The sequence below is a fragment of the Falco peregrinus genome, chromosome 2 (assembly GCF_023634155.1).
Source record: "Falco peregrinus isolate bFalPer1 chromosome 2, bFalPer1.pri, whole genome shotgun sequence".
In the NCBI taxonomy this organism is placed as follows: Eukaryota; Metazoa; Chordata; class Aves; order Falconiformes; family Falconidae; genus Falco; species Falco peregrinus.
Genome location: NC_073722.1, coordinates 23,495,386 through 23,513,634, shown reverse-complemented (window position 1 = coordinate 23,513,634; position 18,249 = coordinate 23,495,386). Strand labels below are relative to the sequence as shown.

General features: G+C 47.3%; 1 protein-coding gene across 1 annotated transcript; it reads right to left on the bottom strand.

Annotated features, from left to right (window-relative positions):
- Window positions 1-65: 65 nt before the first annotated feature.
- Window positions 66-13,939, bottom strand: PPP2CB (protein phosphatase 2 catalytic subunit beta). Its single transcript, XM_055796980.1, has 7 exons — window positions 13,676-13,939; window positions 5,127-5,336; window positions 4,709-4,882; window positions 4,084-4,173; window positions 2,417-2,578; window positions 1,436-1,554; window positions 66-816 (listed from the first exon to the last, which is right to left on the bottom strand). Exons 1-7 carry the CDS (start codon window positions 13,775-13,777, stop codon window positions 744-746), a joined length of 930 nt encoding a protein of 309 aa, XP_055652955.1. The 5' UTR covers window positions 13,778-13,939; the 3' UTR covers window positions 66-743.
- Between the last annotated feature and the right edge of the window lie 4,310 nt (window positions 13,940-18,249).

Sequence of the window (18,249 nt, the reverse complement as noted above, 5' to 3'; positions counted from 1 at the left end):
CGCCCCCGCCCAGCACCGCCCCCCGGCCCGCCCCGGCCCGCCCCGGCCCAGCACCGCACCACGGCTTGGGGCTGGCAACGGCAAGTTTATTGGTTCGGGGTACATCAAGGAGGATCGCAAGCACTTCGGGGACAAATATACAGAGGGGAGAGCGGAAATAACAAAAGAAAACGAAAGCAAAACAAAACAAAACAAAAAAGAAGAGGCAGGATAAACACAGGACGGGAACAGAGCTTAAAAGGGCACGCTTTTATCGTGTTATGACAACGTACTCCCAAGCAGGAATTGCTTCCTTTCTCCAGTTAAGTCGATTGGTCTTTTTAATAAAATAAGAGTGGTGGGGGAAGAAGTTAGTGTGCATTTCCCTCAAAAACAAACTCTAACTCATGCCAGTTAAACACTAGAACTAAAAATTTACAAAGAAGCATCAAAGGAGATGAAGTGTTATTAGTTACCTTTTCCTCTCTGAACAGTCCAGAAGAAAAAAAAAACCAAACAAACAATGACTACAAATACAGCAGGCAAACCGACTGTCGGACTGATGGGCATAGGATATATATATATAGTGTTGTAAGGAATTCAGTCTCAAGTTGTGCTAAACACTCTTCGTCCTCTGTATGGCACATTTTGGTCCATGATGGGCATTTTTAAATTGAGACGAACCCTGATTTCTTACAGAAACGTGTAAATATTGTTGCTCTTTAAAATGCCAGGTGTACTTCCTTACAAAGGTTAGGAGAGGTTTATAGGAAGTAGTCTGGGGTACGACGGGTAACATGAGGCTCTCCACGACGAGGAGCTGGGTCAAACTGGAGGCTGCAGGAAAGAAAAAAGGGATCATTTTCCCTCCTCCACAAGGTATTTCCCAATGCCACAATAAATGCTAGACTCGCTCTCCTGCTGCTAGTGTTTTACTCATCCCAGCTGCTTCCACATAAAACATTCCAGGCCCCAAAACAAGCACCCATGGGAGGTCAAGCCCATCAGCTGGCTGAAATGCTGCTTAGGGAGCGAACACCACCCAGCAGCCAGCGCTTCAGCGGCCTGTCACTATTTTCGTGCGAGCTCAGCAGAGTGCAAAATTCAGACTCTCTCATCCATCTTTACAAAGCCTAGCAGAGCTACCAAAAATAAAAACAAATACATAAATCAATCACTCTTTAATCCCTCCATCAAGCTTGGGCAATAGAGGGATTGAGAAAATGCAGAAGCTCCAACTCTCCAGAGAGGCAGGAAGAGGAGATAATGCGGTACCCAAGAGAAGCTTTGAAGAGCTTAACTCACTACTTAGTTTTAGATATTCTCGCAGGTAAGAGCACACAACATTAATTCCAGAGTGGTTTGAGCTGGCTTTTCACAAAGGAACCCCTCTGGAAAGGATCAGACATTCCTCACATTACAGAACAGAAAGCACAGCCCCAGCCAGGTTACTCACAAGGAATATTTTAAAGTGTCGTCTAGTTCCATGATAGCAGCCTGGTTCCCACAACGGTAACAGTAATTGGGCGCGCTGAAAATGGTAACCACGTTTCGGTCATGGCACCAATTATAACCCTGGCAGAAAAAAAAAAGGGGGGGGGGGGAAGTCTCTGTTAAACCTCAAACCTCACCCCATCGGAAGTTCCTCTTAAGGCCTGAAGCGATCCCAGGCATTTGTGAAACCGTAGATTTCTCGTAAGTTATTGCCAACCAACTTAGTTTCATTTTATTAGTCCTCTACTGCAAGAACAAGCGGTAGTTACCTAGCAAAACCAGCTTCAACCACTCTATAGAGATCGGCCACTCATCACTCGTACGTTTATCCATTTTGTATAGAAATCACGGATTGTACCCCAAAGAAAACTTGAGATTTTCAGGTATGCCTTCAGTTTGCATCTACCACCACCAAGGATTTGCCTGCTGGATGAAAGTGACTTCTGACACGCAGTACGACTGAAGGGATCTACCTGAACTAGATTTTAAAAATACATCTGCTCCATTGACCCACTTGGCATTTTTCCAGCAAGACAGACAAGAGCAGCCTATCAACAGCCAAAACTATGGCTTAATCCCTGTCACATCTGACCGCCGAGTATTACAGGACAGACGGTTTAATGCAGCAGCAGTCTAAGTAGAGTAGTCAGCGTGTAAGGAGATTATTACTTCCACAAATGGGGCGTGACAAGGTCCCTCTGGCAATTTACTCGGAGCAGGGGGACGGGGAAGAAAGGGCAGAACATCCCCTTATTTACATCGCAGGTCAAAGCACATCATTCTACGTTTGTAGTTTTCACACGATTCGAGTCCCTCTTTGGTATTTACCCACGTAATGTTCAGGTGTCAGCTTATGCAAACCCACCAAGGGAAGTTCTCACAGCGGAGACAAGAACTGGCATCCACGTTTTGTTAGCCCCATCTAACAGAGTGCTTGCCCTACCTCCATGACAAGTTGGTGAGCACGGGAGACCAGTGTGAGACCATTGGCATGATTAAACGTTTCCGAAATGTCTTGTCCAAATGTGTAGCCAGCACCACGTGGAGATATACCCCAGCCACCACGATCATCCGGATCTGACCATAACAGATCACACATAGGACCCTTGAAAGAAATTAAGTGTTCTTAATTAGATCACTAGCAAGTTCGTTATAAAAAGCCACTTTAAAAATGTTTTATTAACAGTAAAAAAAGACTGCCAGCATGTCCTTCTCCACACAAGGCACATTAGTTTATTTAACACACATAATACCAGCTAGTCACTCACTGTATCAGTCAGCATCCTTCCCAAAGAATATGTACACAGCTGACTGAGAAAAGAGCCCACGTAACCAGAAAACCGCTCCCACCCTTCTTCCACGCACACTGTTTACCGTTTCGCTTCAACGCATCACATACAAAGCCAGCGAGAGCAGATCCACATTCTTACCCCTCACTCTCCACAGCACAATACAAAAGGCCACGTGAAAAGGTATGCACATCCAAGGGTATGCAACAGGTTCACTGGTGCCAGCCAAGTTGCAATAAATTAAAGAAAGGGAAACGACCCGTAGGAGGCTATGAACTAACTGTTCCAGAGATTGATGTTAAGCCTTCAGCAGCCCTTCTGGCAGGGTATTATTAATTTAATATTCCTCTCCTGAAGAGCCTATTGTTGGACTTGGCATATTCAAAAATACCCTGGTGTGCATCTTCTAAGTCACGAATGAAGCTCAGTGGCTTTTCTTGCTGAGCTACTACGGGGCAGTAAAGACACCCTACTATTTATCCAAGACTGCTGCTGTTCCCTACCCACCGACCTGAGCTCTGTGGTAGGGATCACACTGACTACATGTATAGGTCCTCAGGGCAGCCAGATTTCAGCACACGGATATGCAGCGCAGGACCGGGAAAACCTCAGAGCAACAGTATAATCGTTACACCTAACTACAGGTAGATGTCCCACCAGCTAGACACGCCCCAATCCTGGGAGTAATTTATCCAGCTTATTTCAGGTTTTTGGAAAGCTTGGGCAGATTTTGCCGCATTGCTCTTGCTGTTATACCACGCAGGACAAGCAGTTCATTTTAATTAAGGAACATTTGTAAGCCCCAAACACTCCAAGGCAGAAGAGCCATTAGCAGTTAGAAGAGCCCTGGGAGCTCAGAAGGTGGTTTCTTCAGGCCTGTTCTTAGGCCCCCAAAAAGTGATGAACAAGATGAAACACTACAGAAGAAAGGATTGGCTGGGGAGGAAGGAGGGTGACACAACATGGCTTCATGTGGTGGCTGTCTGTTCACAAGCAAGTCTGCGATGAGGTTCAAGGTAGTAAACATCTTCCCCTGTGAAATACTGTTCTTTGAGTCAGCATGACAGTCAAAAATCCCACAATTCTGTGAAAAACAGCTGTGAAAACCCCATAGATCTACTTCTGTAGATTGCTGCAATCAAAGCATATTGATTGGTGTGCATTGCACCCAAATGTATGTTCGTCTGCTCTAGCCCTTAAAAAGGCAATAATCTGCCGTGTAACTGTGTCTCACTGTTTAAATGGATTTCAATATGAGGTTACATTTGCATTTTCCACCAACAGATATCTTTAGTTTATGATGCATTTCCTTTCCTGTTACCTCATGTGGTACTTCCTGCAGGCGGTCCAGAGCCCTGATATGATCCAGTGTATCTATGGATGGAGAGAGGCCACCGTGGAGACAGAATATCTGTTCCAGAAAAAAAAAGCAATCTGTTCAGCACACATTGTTAGGGGAAGACTGATCTCAGAAATACCTGGGTTTAACTCTGCTATCATTCTTTAACAGTTACAGCTGTCTCAGCCTCGCAGCAGAGAACCCAAATTTAATTCCTGCAGAAGGAAACTAAAAGGCTGCACCTTGCATATAGAGATCAGAACAACAGCAAAGATACCATGCCTTCTGTATTAAGGCTATCTTGCCTCATGGCCACAAGTCACCTTATGTATCACGGGGATCCTCATTGATTGAGCAGTCATTTAAAATGAACGACACATGCAATACCCTGCCATTCCTTTGGCAGCAGAATCAAAAGCCTTCCCACCCCATCAACTTGTGGGTTTGGGGAGGAATTTAGCAAGGTGTTAATAAAATAAGTATGTGGGCTTTAAAAAACTTCAGATCACAAGATAAGGGAGTTCGTTTGAGACTGTTCATGTAGAGGTCAGATGATACAACCTGCATAACTCTATGAAACGGAGTGTTTTCCTTGTTCAAGGCTTACCTGGCCGTCTACTAGAGCTGTAAGTGGAAGATAATCAAATAGATCTGTGAAATACTTCCAGACGTTGGCGTTGCCGTACTTTCGCAGACATTCATCATAAAAGCCGTACACTTGTGTAATTTGCCGGCTTTCGTGATTGCCCCTCAGTATTGTAATGCGTTCTGGGTAACGCACCTGTTGATAAAGAAAACTCTCCTTTAACACAAGAATTGTACCACTGATATGGAAAGAAACAGCAACAGAAAATTTCAAACAGCAGTCAAGCATTCAGCCCTGCTATAGAGTAGCATGTGTCCGTTAATGCATTTCAGTTCACATCCCTCTAGCTCAAGCCAACGGCAGCATCAACGGGAGGAGCAATTCTTTAAAAAAAGTGAGGTTTTGCCCAAGGCTGCTGTAGCACAGTGTCAAACCGTACCTTCAATGCTACTAGAAGAGTCACTGTTTCCACCGAGTAATAGCCTCTGTCCACGTAGTCTCCCATGAACAGGTAATTTGTGTCTGGCGATTTCCCACCAATTCTAAAGAGTTCCATAAGGTCGTGGAATTGACCATGGACATCCCCGCAGACGGTGACAGGGCAACGTACCTCTTGCACATTTGATTCTTTCGTAAGAATTTCTTTAGCCTAGAAAGACAAACACATTTAAGACAAAAAGGTAGGAAGCTCCTTTAGAAGCAAGTGCAGATGTTATTCTACTGTATTCACATTGGAGACGCAATTACACTCCTCAAGCTGACCACCGGAAAAAAGTTTGCTGGGTAAGCAAAGACAAAGTGCATTTCACAAATCCCCATGCACAAAGACAAAGCCGGTTGTCTACTGTGAGGCCAGGTCCTTAAGATCTTATTGTACCACAAGCACTGACAAATTCAAAAGTTCTTAACAAGTTGATTCCCAGCCTTCCCTGAAATGAAGCAGTGTGAACTTCCAACGCTTGCACTGGGTCTGTGACTCGAATCACCGTTGGGGTTCACCCATGAATCCTGCCCTTCTTGCACACATTCCTCAAGTGCAGACAAGACAGAGTACTATTCCAGTAAGCTTCACAAGTATCACAGGCAGACATTATCTTCTTAAGCAAAACTGATTTTTTCTAACGTAAAGATTCTGACCTATTTCTCCATCTACATATTCAACACAGCTCGGGTCTGTTCACCTCGGCTATGTGAACTACGGCAGCACTAATCTGAGTGCCAAAGTCAAGTGCTATTCAGTTTCACAATACCTGGAAGCTTTCACCTCAAGAACCACAGCTGTCCCCTCTCAGTATTGCAGGCCACCCCACGTCCTGTCAGCAAGAGCTCAACATGGAACTCGTACAAACAGAGATTAGTCAATACTGCTGCCGTCTGCTGTAAGGGTAGAAATACCAGTGGAGATAGCGCAAGCCACTGGGGTAAATAATGCGGTTTTTTGAACAACTGTATTTGCAAAAGCACACATAAAACTAGGTCTTATTTGACACTTACACTAGCAGGAAAGCTATGACCTCCTAGACTTCCGATAGAAAACATCTGACTTGCTTGCAACCACGCACCGACACACAGTCTCCCTCCTCCTGCCACATTTTAGCCTGACTACCATCTCGGTTGCTCAACAGATAGCTCTCAATCCTACGCGCCCACATGGAACCATTCCTGTTGCCACATTTGCTGGCAACACAGCAGCAGGCTGGAACAACTCTTCTGCCAGCACTGACAGCTACTCCTCGCTGCCTTCCTCCTCTGGGAATCCTCAGGCTTCCCCCCCTCACTGCACACCCATAAACCTCAAGTGCTCTCCCAAGACCAGGATTTTGCAACCGCAGGTCTGTGTCATGGAAACAGCGCTACAACCTGTGTGTGTTCCGTATAGACAAAGCCAGCTCATAGCGCGATCGCTGAGCAGAGACGATGTTAAGAAAGCCCGCACATGACAAAACTGCTCATCCGGCAGAAAAGCTGGGCAACCACCATGGCACTGGATGAGCCGAGCTGTGTTACTCTGCCAAACAGCAACCAACGTGAGTGCCAGTGCTGGGGGCTGACAGGGCTGCCCCAGCTCTCTGGAGATACTGTGGCTTTCAGGTTGCATCACAGTGAGTACAAAACGACTGCAGCCGTGTATCAGGAAAGGGAACAGTCTTTGCACATTCCCAGAACACAGGGGAACTAACAAATCCATTTCCCTTGAGGAGGGGCAGATTTCTTCTTCTTGCTTAAGCCACCAAGGAAAACAAGTAGTCCAAAGCTTCACTTTACTAACCCAGCACAGAACATCACTGCATATGCAAGAGACGCTTCTCTCACCCAGGACACTTTTTGCCTGCCAGATTTCCAATCCTCTTCCAAGCACAACAGTTTAACAACTTCTAAAGGCAGGTCACAAACAACTAGGAAAGCAAAGTCAGAGTCAATTTAAACATACGGAGCCACAACCAGCTTCCCTGACAGTACCCAGCTGGCAACAAAATGACCACAGATGGAGGGATGACATCCTTGGACTTAAGTCAGTCATCTCTTCCTCTACACCCAGCCGTTCCTCTGCTAATTACAGCCACGTAATGTAGCCTATCTGCATTGCCTTATTACGGTTGTCAAATATCTTGTTTTGCTGCCTCCTGCTTATCACCTGACGCAGATCAGTGCTCCAGGCACATCTGAGGCACAGAAAGCATCCACAGATCAGCTCGGTCCGATCTGAACAAGAGGGATGAAAGATCACCAGTGCTGAACAGTCACCAGCAGCCAAGTCCCTCCACTCAGGATGATGTAGCTTCCACCTGCTGCTGCCAGAAAGAAGCTTCTTACCAAGGCCAGCCTCAGTGGGCTCACTGAGGATGGCTGTGTTCACATTCAAACGTTAGTTGCCTCGCCTCTTTTAGGGCAGATGCATTATTTGGAAAGAATAACTAAAATGCAAGCCGTGAAGAGGCTTGGACAGCACCCAGCGTGCCCCTTGCACAGTATGTAACCAGAGGGATGGGATCTTGATCCTCAAAGACACATCTTGCACATGGACTTGATGACACCAGGTCCACCTTGCAGTTCTAAACTGACTGGAAATAGCTGAACACGTTGTGTCTTGGAATGCTACAGTAGCACTCGAATTCTGTCTGTGTATCTTTAAAAGCACCTATAACACCTTTTGAGAGCTTCTACCCTCTGTGAGGGATAAACATAAAACACAGCCTCAAAACAGCTGCTTGGCACGTTCTGACTGTCACACAACGTGACAGACAGGGTTTCGTTGTAAACTGGAGCCAACTTTAACACAAAAGGTGCAAGGTATTTTCTGCCTTTTCCTATCATGCATACTGCTCCCTTCCCAGATGTGTAAGAAGAAATGCGCTGACTTCAAGCCTCCGGGGAGAAGATGCAGGATGCTGTAGAGATCCATACACACTTACCACTGTCTCAACCACACCATTCCTCTCCACCTCTCCGATCTGCCCAGAAAACCCACATACCCATACAGTAAAGCAGCACAGGCAATAGAGAAGAGCTCCTTTTGCACAGTAACATGGCAAACACAGTCACGTTAAGCACATCCTAGGAAGGTAGGCCAGCCCAAATACTGAAATTTTGGTACTAGGAGAATCTAGAAGTTTCCCCTCATGAGAACAGAGAAGCTAACAGCTGAAGAGCAGCAGTTTCTTAAGCTGCCTACCAGCTGTTACTGTGGAGCCTATTTTAGCTTACTATGTAGACAAACGTACACGCACACCAATAGATTAAGTCTGTCGTTTTAACACTGCAGAGCTGGCTCAAATCAGGATTAGGAGCTGAGCTCAGCTGGCCACAGAAGTCTGCCCTCATGTGACTTCCTAATGCAGAACAAGACCTTTAAAATCTTCAGCACCATTAAAAACACCCCAGAAAAGCAGCAGCTAACCAGCGCACTCTGCTTGCACATTTCACCGTGCAGATCTAACTGTAAAGTCAAATGACTTAAAATAATAAAAGCACCATTACAGAACAAGGATACAAAAAACCTCTGATGCAAGTAAGCTGCCCTGCATTATCATCATTTACTTACCTAAGAAGGCTGTTAAATAACTATGACTTCAAGTCATATTTCAGCTACCTTTGTTATAGAAAATGGTGACCAATGTCACCAGCTTCCTAAGCATGTATCCCAATTGTTTTGGATGAAAACCACACTCCGGTCAGAATAAAAAGCAGCAGCTTTTAGGTATTTTTATTTATGGAAACCTCCCTTAAGCCTGATAGTTAGCATGTCTGTGTTCAAAGTAACTTTGAAGAGTAGACTGTTTGTTGGCTGTGAGCTTGCCCATCATCTCAACTCCCCACTCTTTCTCAGCTTTAGATTCTGTAGATCACCTTTGCAGACTGGAACACAAGCTTGTCTGCTGTCTGGTCCTCAATCCATATGGAGGGAGGCTGAAGAATGCATGTCCCAATAATTTACTGTGTTGTCCTTGCAAGAGGAAACCAAGTGGTTTCAGGGCATGAATGCAACCCATTAACGTGCTGCTCTGAAACGTGAGATGCTACACCAGCTTTGAGACTACCTTGGGATCACCAGGAGACTAAGCCCTCCGTGAGAGCCTTTACAACCAAATCCACATCTACTACTGCGCTGTGCAGATTTGTCTATGACAATTATGTAGGTCGATTCCATGGGCAAGGGGATTACGATCCAGCCGGGAGGCAGATTTTCAGCACTGTAATAATTTCTGTAGAGAAAACAAAAGACCCCAAGCACCTGCTTCACATACAAGATCCTTTTGAGAGCACAGAAACTCAGCTCCTTCTGGCAGGTTCATTTACTGCACCACAAGCTCAGTCTGGCCCAGAGAGGCTCTTGCCTTGGGAACTGGAGAAGCCAGCCACCAAGTTTCTGATCAAAATTCAACCGAACCATCATTCCATCAGCTGCAACAGACCAAACTACCACGCCAACAAGCATGCTGAGGATATTGTAGTCTCAAGAAGCTTGGCCTGGACAAGAACCAGCTAGATTCTCCCCAAATGAGATGGAAGCCAGAGGGACAGAGCTGTCCTGCCCTTCAGCAACAAGGCAGCAGAGGACACACCGGAGTCTCAGAAAGTTACAGGGATTGTCAAAGTGCACATGTGTTCCTAGAGGTACCTGGGCCAGCCTACCCCAGGATGAGTGTCATCACTGCAGAGATGAAACATTCCTGGCCACGACTCAACACGACACTCACAATTTCATGGTTTGAACAACGTCCAGGATGCTACTTGGCTCTACCACTCACACTAATTTCACCAATTAGTGCAGAAGAGCTTGCTAACTCATTCTCCTAAAATTATTCTTAGGTGAAATGATCTCGGAAGGCAGAAGCATCATAGGTACGTGCCAGCAATATTCTCTCTACAGCAGCAGCTGGCTCCTGCTGCTTGGTCTGAAGAATCAGTTTACAATTACCATTCAATACCATACAAGAAATGCAAGTCTTCAATAGCGATTAGAATCCTTCTCCTCCCACCCCTTCACAACACAAAAGCTCTCAAGCTGCTCACAGCAACGAGACTGTAACCCTTCTTACACACCCAAAGAACAAGCACAGAAGAAAGAACAAGATAGAAAAAAGACAGGGAGAGGGAGATGGTTATGGGTGGTTGCTTGCCTGTGTTTATTTTGAGACAGCCTTGTACTTGCCTTTTCTCACATCCTATTTTATTACCCTGGAAAAAAAAAAAAATCTTTCCTCTGGGATCAGTAGGATGGCTCCACTCCCTCACCTGCACCAGAATTTGTCTGCTGACCTGACTTGAACTTTAAAACACAAGTACTCAGAGATCACCGTGTCCAAACTTTGGAGTGTTTCCTATTAAATGAATCCAACTTCTTGGCCTTTTAGCCTGCCTTTAGCTGTCCAAAATACAGGTCACAATCTGTGCAAGTCCAAAGGCAGTTCAATACACCAGCAGCAGCCTGTTATCAGTACCCGAGTTACCCATTTGAAAGATAGCACCAGCACAAGAAAGCTGCTGTGGCACCTCCGATGAAGCACAGACATAATCCAAGGCACAACTCTATAGATTTTCATTGCCAATTTAATGAGAGGGGAAAAAGATTTTAACAACCTTCTGCCATAAAGACAGTCTAAGACCACGACATTAAGAGAAGCAGTATGAGATGCAAGGCATCCAATGCACAGTTCCCCAACATGCTGGAACATTTCTCGTGTCTACAAGCTCCGGCAGTGATCTTAATTGTTTGTCCTTCTCTTATCCTTTAAATGTCTGCATGATTTTAGCTAGATTTCATTTTAAAGATCAGCAGAACAGGAAACAAGCATTTTCATGTCATCTTGAGATGACATCTTGATTAACTGGGTGAAGAACACAAGACTGATTAGCTGCCAAAATGATGTCATAACTGGGGAGGTGAAGACAGAGTGTGACTTTTACAGGTGCAAATTTCACGAACTTTCGGAGTGCACAGTAATTTGGCACACCCTCATCAACCCTAGTTATGTCCAATTCTTCCCTCATTTCTGTCCATTATGCCAGCAATTAAAACCAAGAATGACCCACACAGGCCAGTCTGGGATTTGTTTCTTTGGGTTTTTTTATCCCCTTAGTTTTGATTTAAAACTTTTTTTTCTTTTTTGCTACTGAATTCTTCCACAAATTTAAACCTGAGGCAAGAGGTACTGTTGCACTTGGACTCTTAGAAATTATTCACACAAAAGGGAGGGCTACGAAATGAGACAAGGCTGGTAAGGGTTTTTCCAAATACTATCTCAAGGATAGAAACTAAACCAGCTTTCTGGCAGCACTGCTTGACACCAAAAGCAAGTCTGCACCCCCAAAAGTTTTGCGTAAGCTCCTTTCCACTACTGGCTGGACAATACAACCCCTCTCCCAAAACTTAAAAATAAGCCAAGTCAGAGCATCACAGAGTATTTACTTCACACCCAAGTCGTTTTTATCAGTTACCAGCACTTGAAGAACAATGTGCTGAAGATAGATGATATAATTTGGAGATAGATGACATTTGTTTCACACCATGCACTACTGGTTCAGAGTTCCTACCTGTCATCTGGATGGCAAACACCCTCACCACCTCCGGCTACAACGCGGTGTGCTGAGCTGCCACTCTCCCCATTTAGTCTGCGAGCCCTGACGTACAGCCACAATCTGCTGGCATTGTCCTCCAGCTTCTCAAAACACAGCAGCCACAGCTCCCTAATTAACAACGCAGCCGGAGAAGAAGGGAAATGGTTTTCTGTAGCAGCTTGCTGGTTAGAACAGCAGTTCCCAACCATAAATGCTTAGACCGGGGCGCAAATCACACCAATAAATTATTTCAGGCTTATTAGCTGGGCCTCATGCAGCACAGCCACAAGGAGTTCTTACCCACTCTTCAAGATCTATCTACTCTTCAAGCTACTGCTATCGCTCCCTGCTGTGGCACCAGCCCTTCTCACCATGCTCCCTCGGAACTGATGGAGCTCTGGAGAGTCATAAACCAAACAGACAGTCCCAGCATGGTATAAAAAAAGAAAAGGGGGAAAGAAACAGAGGCTGGGCGCAGGCTAACTAGACATTAGGACCACTGGTAAAAGCATCTGCCAGGAAGCCAGAGCCTGGAGTCCCACATAGTCTCCATCTGTGACATTCGAATGGCTCCTACCTTTCCAATGAGTGCCCCTGGCACGTTACGAGGTTGCAGCACAGACCCTCTCTATTGTTCAGATCTTATCACTGCGGTACTGTACTGAGGATCCGACAGAAGGAAACAGCTCAATCTTCTGAAGTTGGCACTGAGACGTTTAGTCACTGGCTAAAATGTGTTACCGTGAACAGGCATCAGAAAAAATGTTTCACTTCTGAGAGAACTGAGCAAGACACACAGGTAATAACGTGACAATATCAAGTTCACCATCGGCAACACGACACTGAACAGAACGCCAAACTAACTACTCTATACTCTACTCTCTGTGTCTAATCATTATTGGTTCCTCCAGGAAAGGAAGCTGAGAGCTTCTCTGGACCACCTGATGCACAGCAGTGGTGGCCGCTGGTCACTAAGATAAGAAGCAAATAGAAAAAATAATCTTTGTTACTACATTTGTTACCACTTGAATTCTTTAACTGTCAGATCTTGCCAAGTCCAAAGAAAATCTTAACATTCTTAGATTGCAGTATTGAAGGAGTGTTCACAGAGGTATCTAGCTTCTCAGATGAAATCCAACACAAGCCTAACGAACAGTCACCTGATGGGGTTTTGCGGGGTGGGGGACGCAGTGGGAAGGCTTCTGACAACCTAAACTAAACAAGCCCAAACAGGAATTTGCCAAAGGACTGTCCAAACTACAGTCTGAGATAGCAGACTGTGTCCTTTATTCAACAGTTTCTCATTCTATTTTAGCCTTAGCTTGTAAGCCTCTGTTTAGGTCGGCACTACAGCTTATCTCTTACACCCCTCTGCTTTCCTAGATTACGCACGGGATGTCAAAAAGCTGCCTCGCTGATTTACGGTTGACTTTTGATTTAGGGCTGCTAAAGCACATGGCTACTCCACGTTATGAGTCACGAGAGAAGCACAACGTGAGGCCCCTGAAAAAGAACACATTTCTCCCTGCACATACCACCACCCTTGAGCCTGCCCCAAAACCTGGATGAACCCAAAGCCAAAAGGTAAAACCCACTAAGGACGGCAGTCACACGTGGAAAAATATCCCACGGTTGTGGGGGGTTTGAAGCCAGGAAGCCACTGCCGCTGCATGCAAGAGGCCTCCCCACCTCAAGCACACCAGGGGCAGCACCGCGGTCTCCCAGCAAGGCAGATAAGGAGAGGCAAGCCCGCCTCCCTCAGGGAGCCCCTCACACGGCCGCTGCGGCCGGGCTCTCCCCGCAGCTGCCCCGCAGCGGCGCCGAGGTCCCGCAAGGCCCAGCTCAGCCGGCCGGGGAGCCCCTGCTACCGGCACCCGGCCCCAGGGCCGAGGGGAGGCCGGGCCCGGCCCTGCCGGGCTCCGCACTCACCTTCTCGCAGAGGCTGCGGACCTGGCTCTCGCTCAGCTGCCGGCACTCGTTCAGCTGCTCGATCCACTGGTCCAGCTCCTTGGCGAAACCCTTCTCCTCCATGGCGGCGGGGCGGGGCTGGGGGCCGGGCAGGGCAGGGCCCCGCCGCGCTCGGGGCCCGCGAGGCCCGGGCCCGCCTGACGGTGGCGGCGCAAGAGGCCGGGAAGCGAGGCCTGCTCCGCTCCGCGTAATGGCGGCCCCCCCGGCCCGGCCCGGGCTGCGCACTTCCGGCCACACCCACCCAGCCTGGCCCGCGCGCACTTCCGGGACCACACCCGCTTCCGCCTCCCGCGCCGCGCCCCGCCCCCGGCTCGGCTCCGTGAGGGGCCGCCCGCCGGCCCCACGCTGGCGGCTGCCCGCGCCCCGCCGGGCTGAGGCGGGCTCCGAGCGGGGCGAGGCGGAGGCCGGGGCCCGGCGGGAAGCGGGCCGGGCGGCGCATCCGCCGCTCTCACGGCGTGTGGGGTCTAACTGGGCCGGCTGGGCTTGCGGCGGGGCCCGGTGTCCTTGCGGGCGTGCTGAGGGGAGGCCGGCGCCCGCCGGCGGGGACGGGCCCGGGGGTGTGCGTGGGGGAACGGAGCTTGCTGCCCGGCGGGCACGGAGCCGTCCCTGCGTACCCCTTCGGGCCCTCGGTGGCTCGGGAGCCCGCTTCTGCTGTCACCGGGGTGTCCGTGCGGGTGTGCGGTACACAGCGTCTCGCTGCGGCCCTTTGGCAGGAGATGGTCACTGTGCTGCCCGAAGTGACCCGAGCGCCTTATGGTACAAGTGGAAATAAATCATGGAAAGCAAGTGAAAGGTTCGCCCTGTAAGAGGCCAACGCAAAGCCTGTGTGTGATTTCAGGTCCCGCTGACATCCTGAAACGGGGAGCGTCCATGCTGCCGGGGTGGCTGCTCCCCTGCACGTACACCCCTTGGCCTGAAGCAGGGTGGGACTTGCACCCTTTGCCGCCCAGTTCACATTCAGTTCTTTATGCGAGGCTGGGGCTTTCGGCGATCACCAATGTGCACGAAGATGCTGACCTGACTTTTAGAGTCATCGTAGTGTTTTGGGGGAATTACTCTTCCGGGTTTTTTTCCTTCTTAAGATGCAAACTCTGTTCACTGCAGCCGGCTGCGGTGCCGGACATGGCAGGGACTGGCAGAGGCTGTGCTTCCTCCAAAGTTGTGGCTGGCCCCAACGATTGCTGCTGCACGACTTGGTTAAGGGAGAGCCTGCTGTGAGGTGGGCTACGCGGGGAGCACTCTGACGCTGGACACATTCCCTCCTGGACACAAGCTCATCAATTCCCTCTAAGAAAAATGAAACATAATTATAAGCCTTTGCGCCCACTGAGTGTCAAGTCCTAAGCATGGGCAGCAGGACAGCTGGTCACCTGGGAATGTCATAACAATACCTGCCTTTCTTTGATCGTTTCAATAAAAACGGATTATTAATTCACTTTACCATATTCCTTTGAAATTTTATGCAGCAATACTGTAAGACTGCTCTATTTATCAGCTAGCTCTGGTAAGCATCGAACCACGTTGCGTATGTTACAGCATTCATACACTTCTTTATACAAAGGTGATCAAAAATGGAGCACACATACTGTGACGTACCAAATGCAGCACATTGTTAATTAACATAAATATTAACAATAAAAAATAACATATTTTCTTACAGTCTGATACTCAATTTATCGCATGATCAGCCCTAAATTGCAACTGGCCTGTGAACATCTCTGTCTACTGCAGCATACTCAGCTCTTTATTTGATCTTCTGCAACTTTTGACTTGCTTTACTCTATACCAGAATGTAATAGTAATGTATAATGATAATAATGCTGCTTATTACATGGTTAAGGTCTGGAGCACTGGGTACACTTGAGTTCCAAGTGCCTGGCCCAGGCAGTGAGGTCTGGGATTTTAGGAGATCACTGGTGGGAAACTTTCCTGGGATTTTTAGCAGAATAAGTTAAGTCCCTGTGGTGGTGTTTTTTCATGTCAGATGGAAAAGCTGAGAATCGCTGAGGACCTGCTCAGGCTGTGCGGGTGTTCTTCTGCCAGGAATGTCAGTGCTGGTCACAGTTTCCATAATCCCTGCTGGGTAAAGTGGCTCGACTCATGGGTTTAACCCTGAGGTGAAGGAGAAAATTCAAGGGTTCAAAACATCCCATCCCTGAAGCGAACATTTCAACTAAAAATACATCTAGCAAAGTAAAAAGGAGCAATATGGCTATATGAAATAAATTTTTGTAGCTACTTCTAAAGATTGCCCATCATTTGCCATTTCAGTACCCAGAAAAGAGGCCTGCCAGAAACCTGGATATTCACGTACACCTGGATGTTTTATTTGCTCATTTGTTTCCAGTAGAGTATTTTTAACCAAATTGCCCACGTTCGTGGCACGGCAGCAGAGAACTTAACGGCCCTGGGATAAGATGAAACCTCCAATGTGGCAGTGGACAATAAATCTTTCCATCTGAGAGTTTCTTAAGGACAGCATGTGCCTTCAAGAGCATAAGGGAGACAGAAACCCATCGTAAAAATCATCCTGTGCCTCCTTGTCCAAAATCATCAAAAAGGTGTGTCCTGGGTCTCAGGAGGATATGATGCAGCATTAAAACAAATGCTGAGTAGCTTTTATTTATGTCTTTTAAATAGTTAAGGTTTCCTCATTATTTAATATGACGAAACAAAATCAGAAAGGAAGCCATGTGTTGACATGAATGCCTCACATTGCTCCTGCTGGGAGAAATAGCACATATGCCGAGGCAAAATCCAACAACAGCATCAACTAGCTGTTAGCAAGCTAGTTAAGCTAGTTAGTTGTGTACTTTCTAACGAACAAGTTGATTATTACCCTAAGTTTTAGATTGGAAACAGCTAACTGGTAACTATTCACCAGTCCCTTTCTATCCCTGTATATGGAGACATACGTTTATATATCCATATGTACGCATACATTTTGGTGATACATCTCTATTTACAGATTCCTTACCACCATTAAAATGTTTAACAGCAAAAGCCTAAAGGGAAAGCTTGAATAGATATATTTCTCTTGGCTTCTTACCAGGAGCTAAAGAGGTTTCTTAGATATCGATCAGAGATGTCAGGCCCTCTCCCCAGCATCAGCAAAACCTTGCACCTATGGCTGTTGCAGCCTGAACCAGGACTGTCCTTGGATCAACCCAGCATGGTTTATTGGAAGAGCAAGCTCTCAGGAAGAGGCACGGATTTCCCTGCAAAGGAGTGGCGGGGACAGAGCCTGCCGAATCACCAGGCAGCAACAAGGGATGATCAGCAGGCTCGCCGGCAGGGAAAATTGAAAAGCCTCGCTGACAGAAAATTAATGAAGACAGGAGCCTGCGGTGCTACACTGCAATCTGGATGTTGGCTGTGAGCCTGGCGGAGAGAAAAATCTGCCTGGGCATGCTGCAGGCATCCCACAACACACCCTCTGCTGTCCAAAAACTGAAGGGGAGTTGTAAATTTGGAGCATACCTGCAGGGTCCCCTCTGGATCACACTCTCATTGCTGCTGGCCACGTCCTCCAAGGTCCCAGAGTGGACTGAGAGGAAGGATGGTTGACAAATAGGGGTCAGGATGCAAAGTGCGCCCTGGTTGTGGCTTTGCTGCCATGATTGAAGCAGGTAGAGCTTTATCTGTGCAGGAGACGGTGGGCATCTCTGCTCCCTGGTGGGCAAGAGAGGAGTTTGAGGTCACATGTCGAGGTCTGAGACTCACTGATCCATCCTTGGCTACTGGGCAGTTCAGATGCCATGGTCGCCCTTGTTTTGCGGTGGTGAATTTTCCTCCATTTCCTCAGCGTTTGGTGGATGGGCAGTGAGAGGACCAATTGCCCTTCCGTGGCACAGACAAACTTCATGTGCTCAATCATCTTCATCATTCTCATGATATGAGTCATTTTCCCCAAGTCTTTCCTGGTGGCTGACTTTAAATGTCCAAGCAATCCCATAAACTGTTTGTGGTCTAGCTGGCTACCGGAGATGGCCAATGCAACTGTTCTTCCCAAGGTGTCTCTTGAATGATCCTTCTATAAGGAGAAGGAAGCCATTTGCTGTTGGCAGTGAAGTAACTCGGGGAGAAGTGATAAATCAAACCACAGTAAGCTCTGAAATCTTTCTGCCCCTACTATTTTTGCTATTGAATTCTTTAGGAATTGAACCGGTTTACACATCATGACTACCTCAATATGGGTCTCAACAGCTTCAGGCTTTACGATGGCGGTACTGAGGCTGCCTTTCTTCACCGTGCCCAGCCTGCTGTCATCGGTGATCAAAAGGGTACTTACACCTTCCTCCTGCAAAATTGGAAAATACTTTTTCTGGATCTCAGAACGCTCCCTACATCTCACCATTAGTGTACGCAGCTTCCTGAGAACTGCAGGGTAGGCTTCTGCTGGCATTTCTCCCAGGCAGCAAATATCGGGATGTGAAATCGGGATTTTCTTGGGCATGAATTTCGTAACAACTTGGCACTGGGGCTTGGCATTTCTTATCCATCCTCTTTGGGGGTTTTCCAGTTTTAAGCTGACA

Bases quoted from the DNA above. Each gene is read 5' to 3' on its own strand.
- PPP2CB (XM_055796980.1), bottom strand. From the start codon at position 13,777: ATGGAGGAGAAGGGTTTCGCCAAGGAGCTGGACCAGTGGATCGAGCAG. The intron at 4,883-5,126 runs GTACGGTTTGAC...CTTTATCAACAG, and splicing joins CTCTTCTAGTAGCATTGAAG to GTGCGTTACCCAGAACGCAT. The intron at 2,579-4,083 runs GTAACAGGAAAG...ATTTCTTTCAAG, and splicing joins TGCAGGAAGTACCACATGAG to GGTCCTATGTGTGATCTGTT.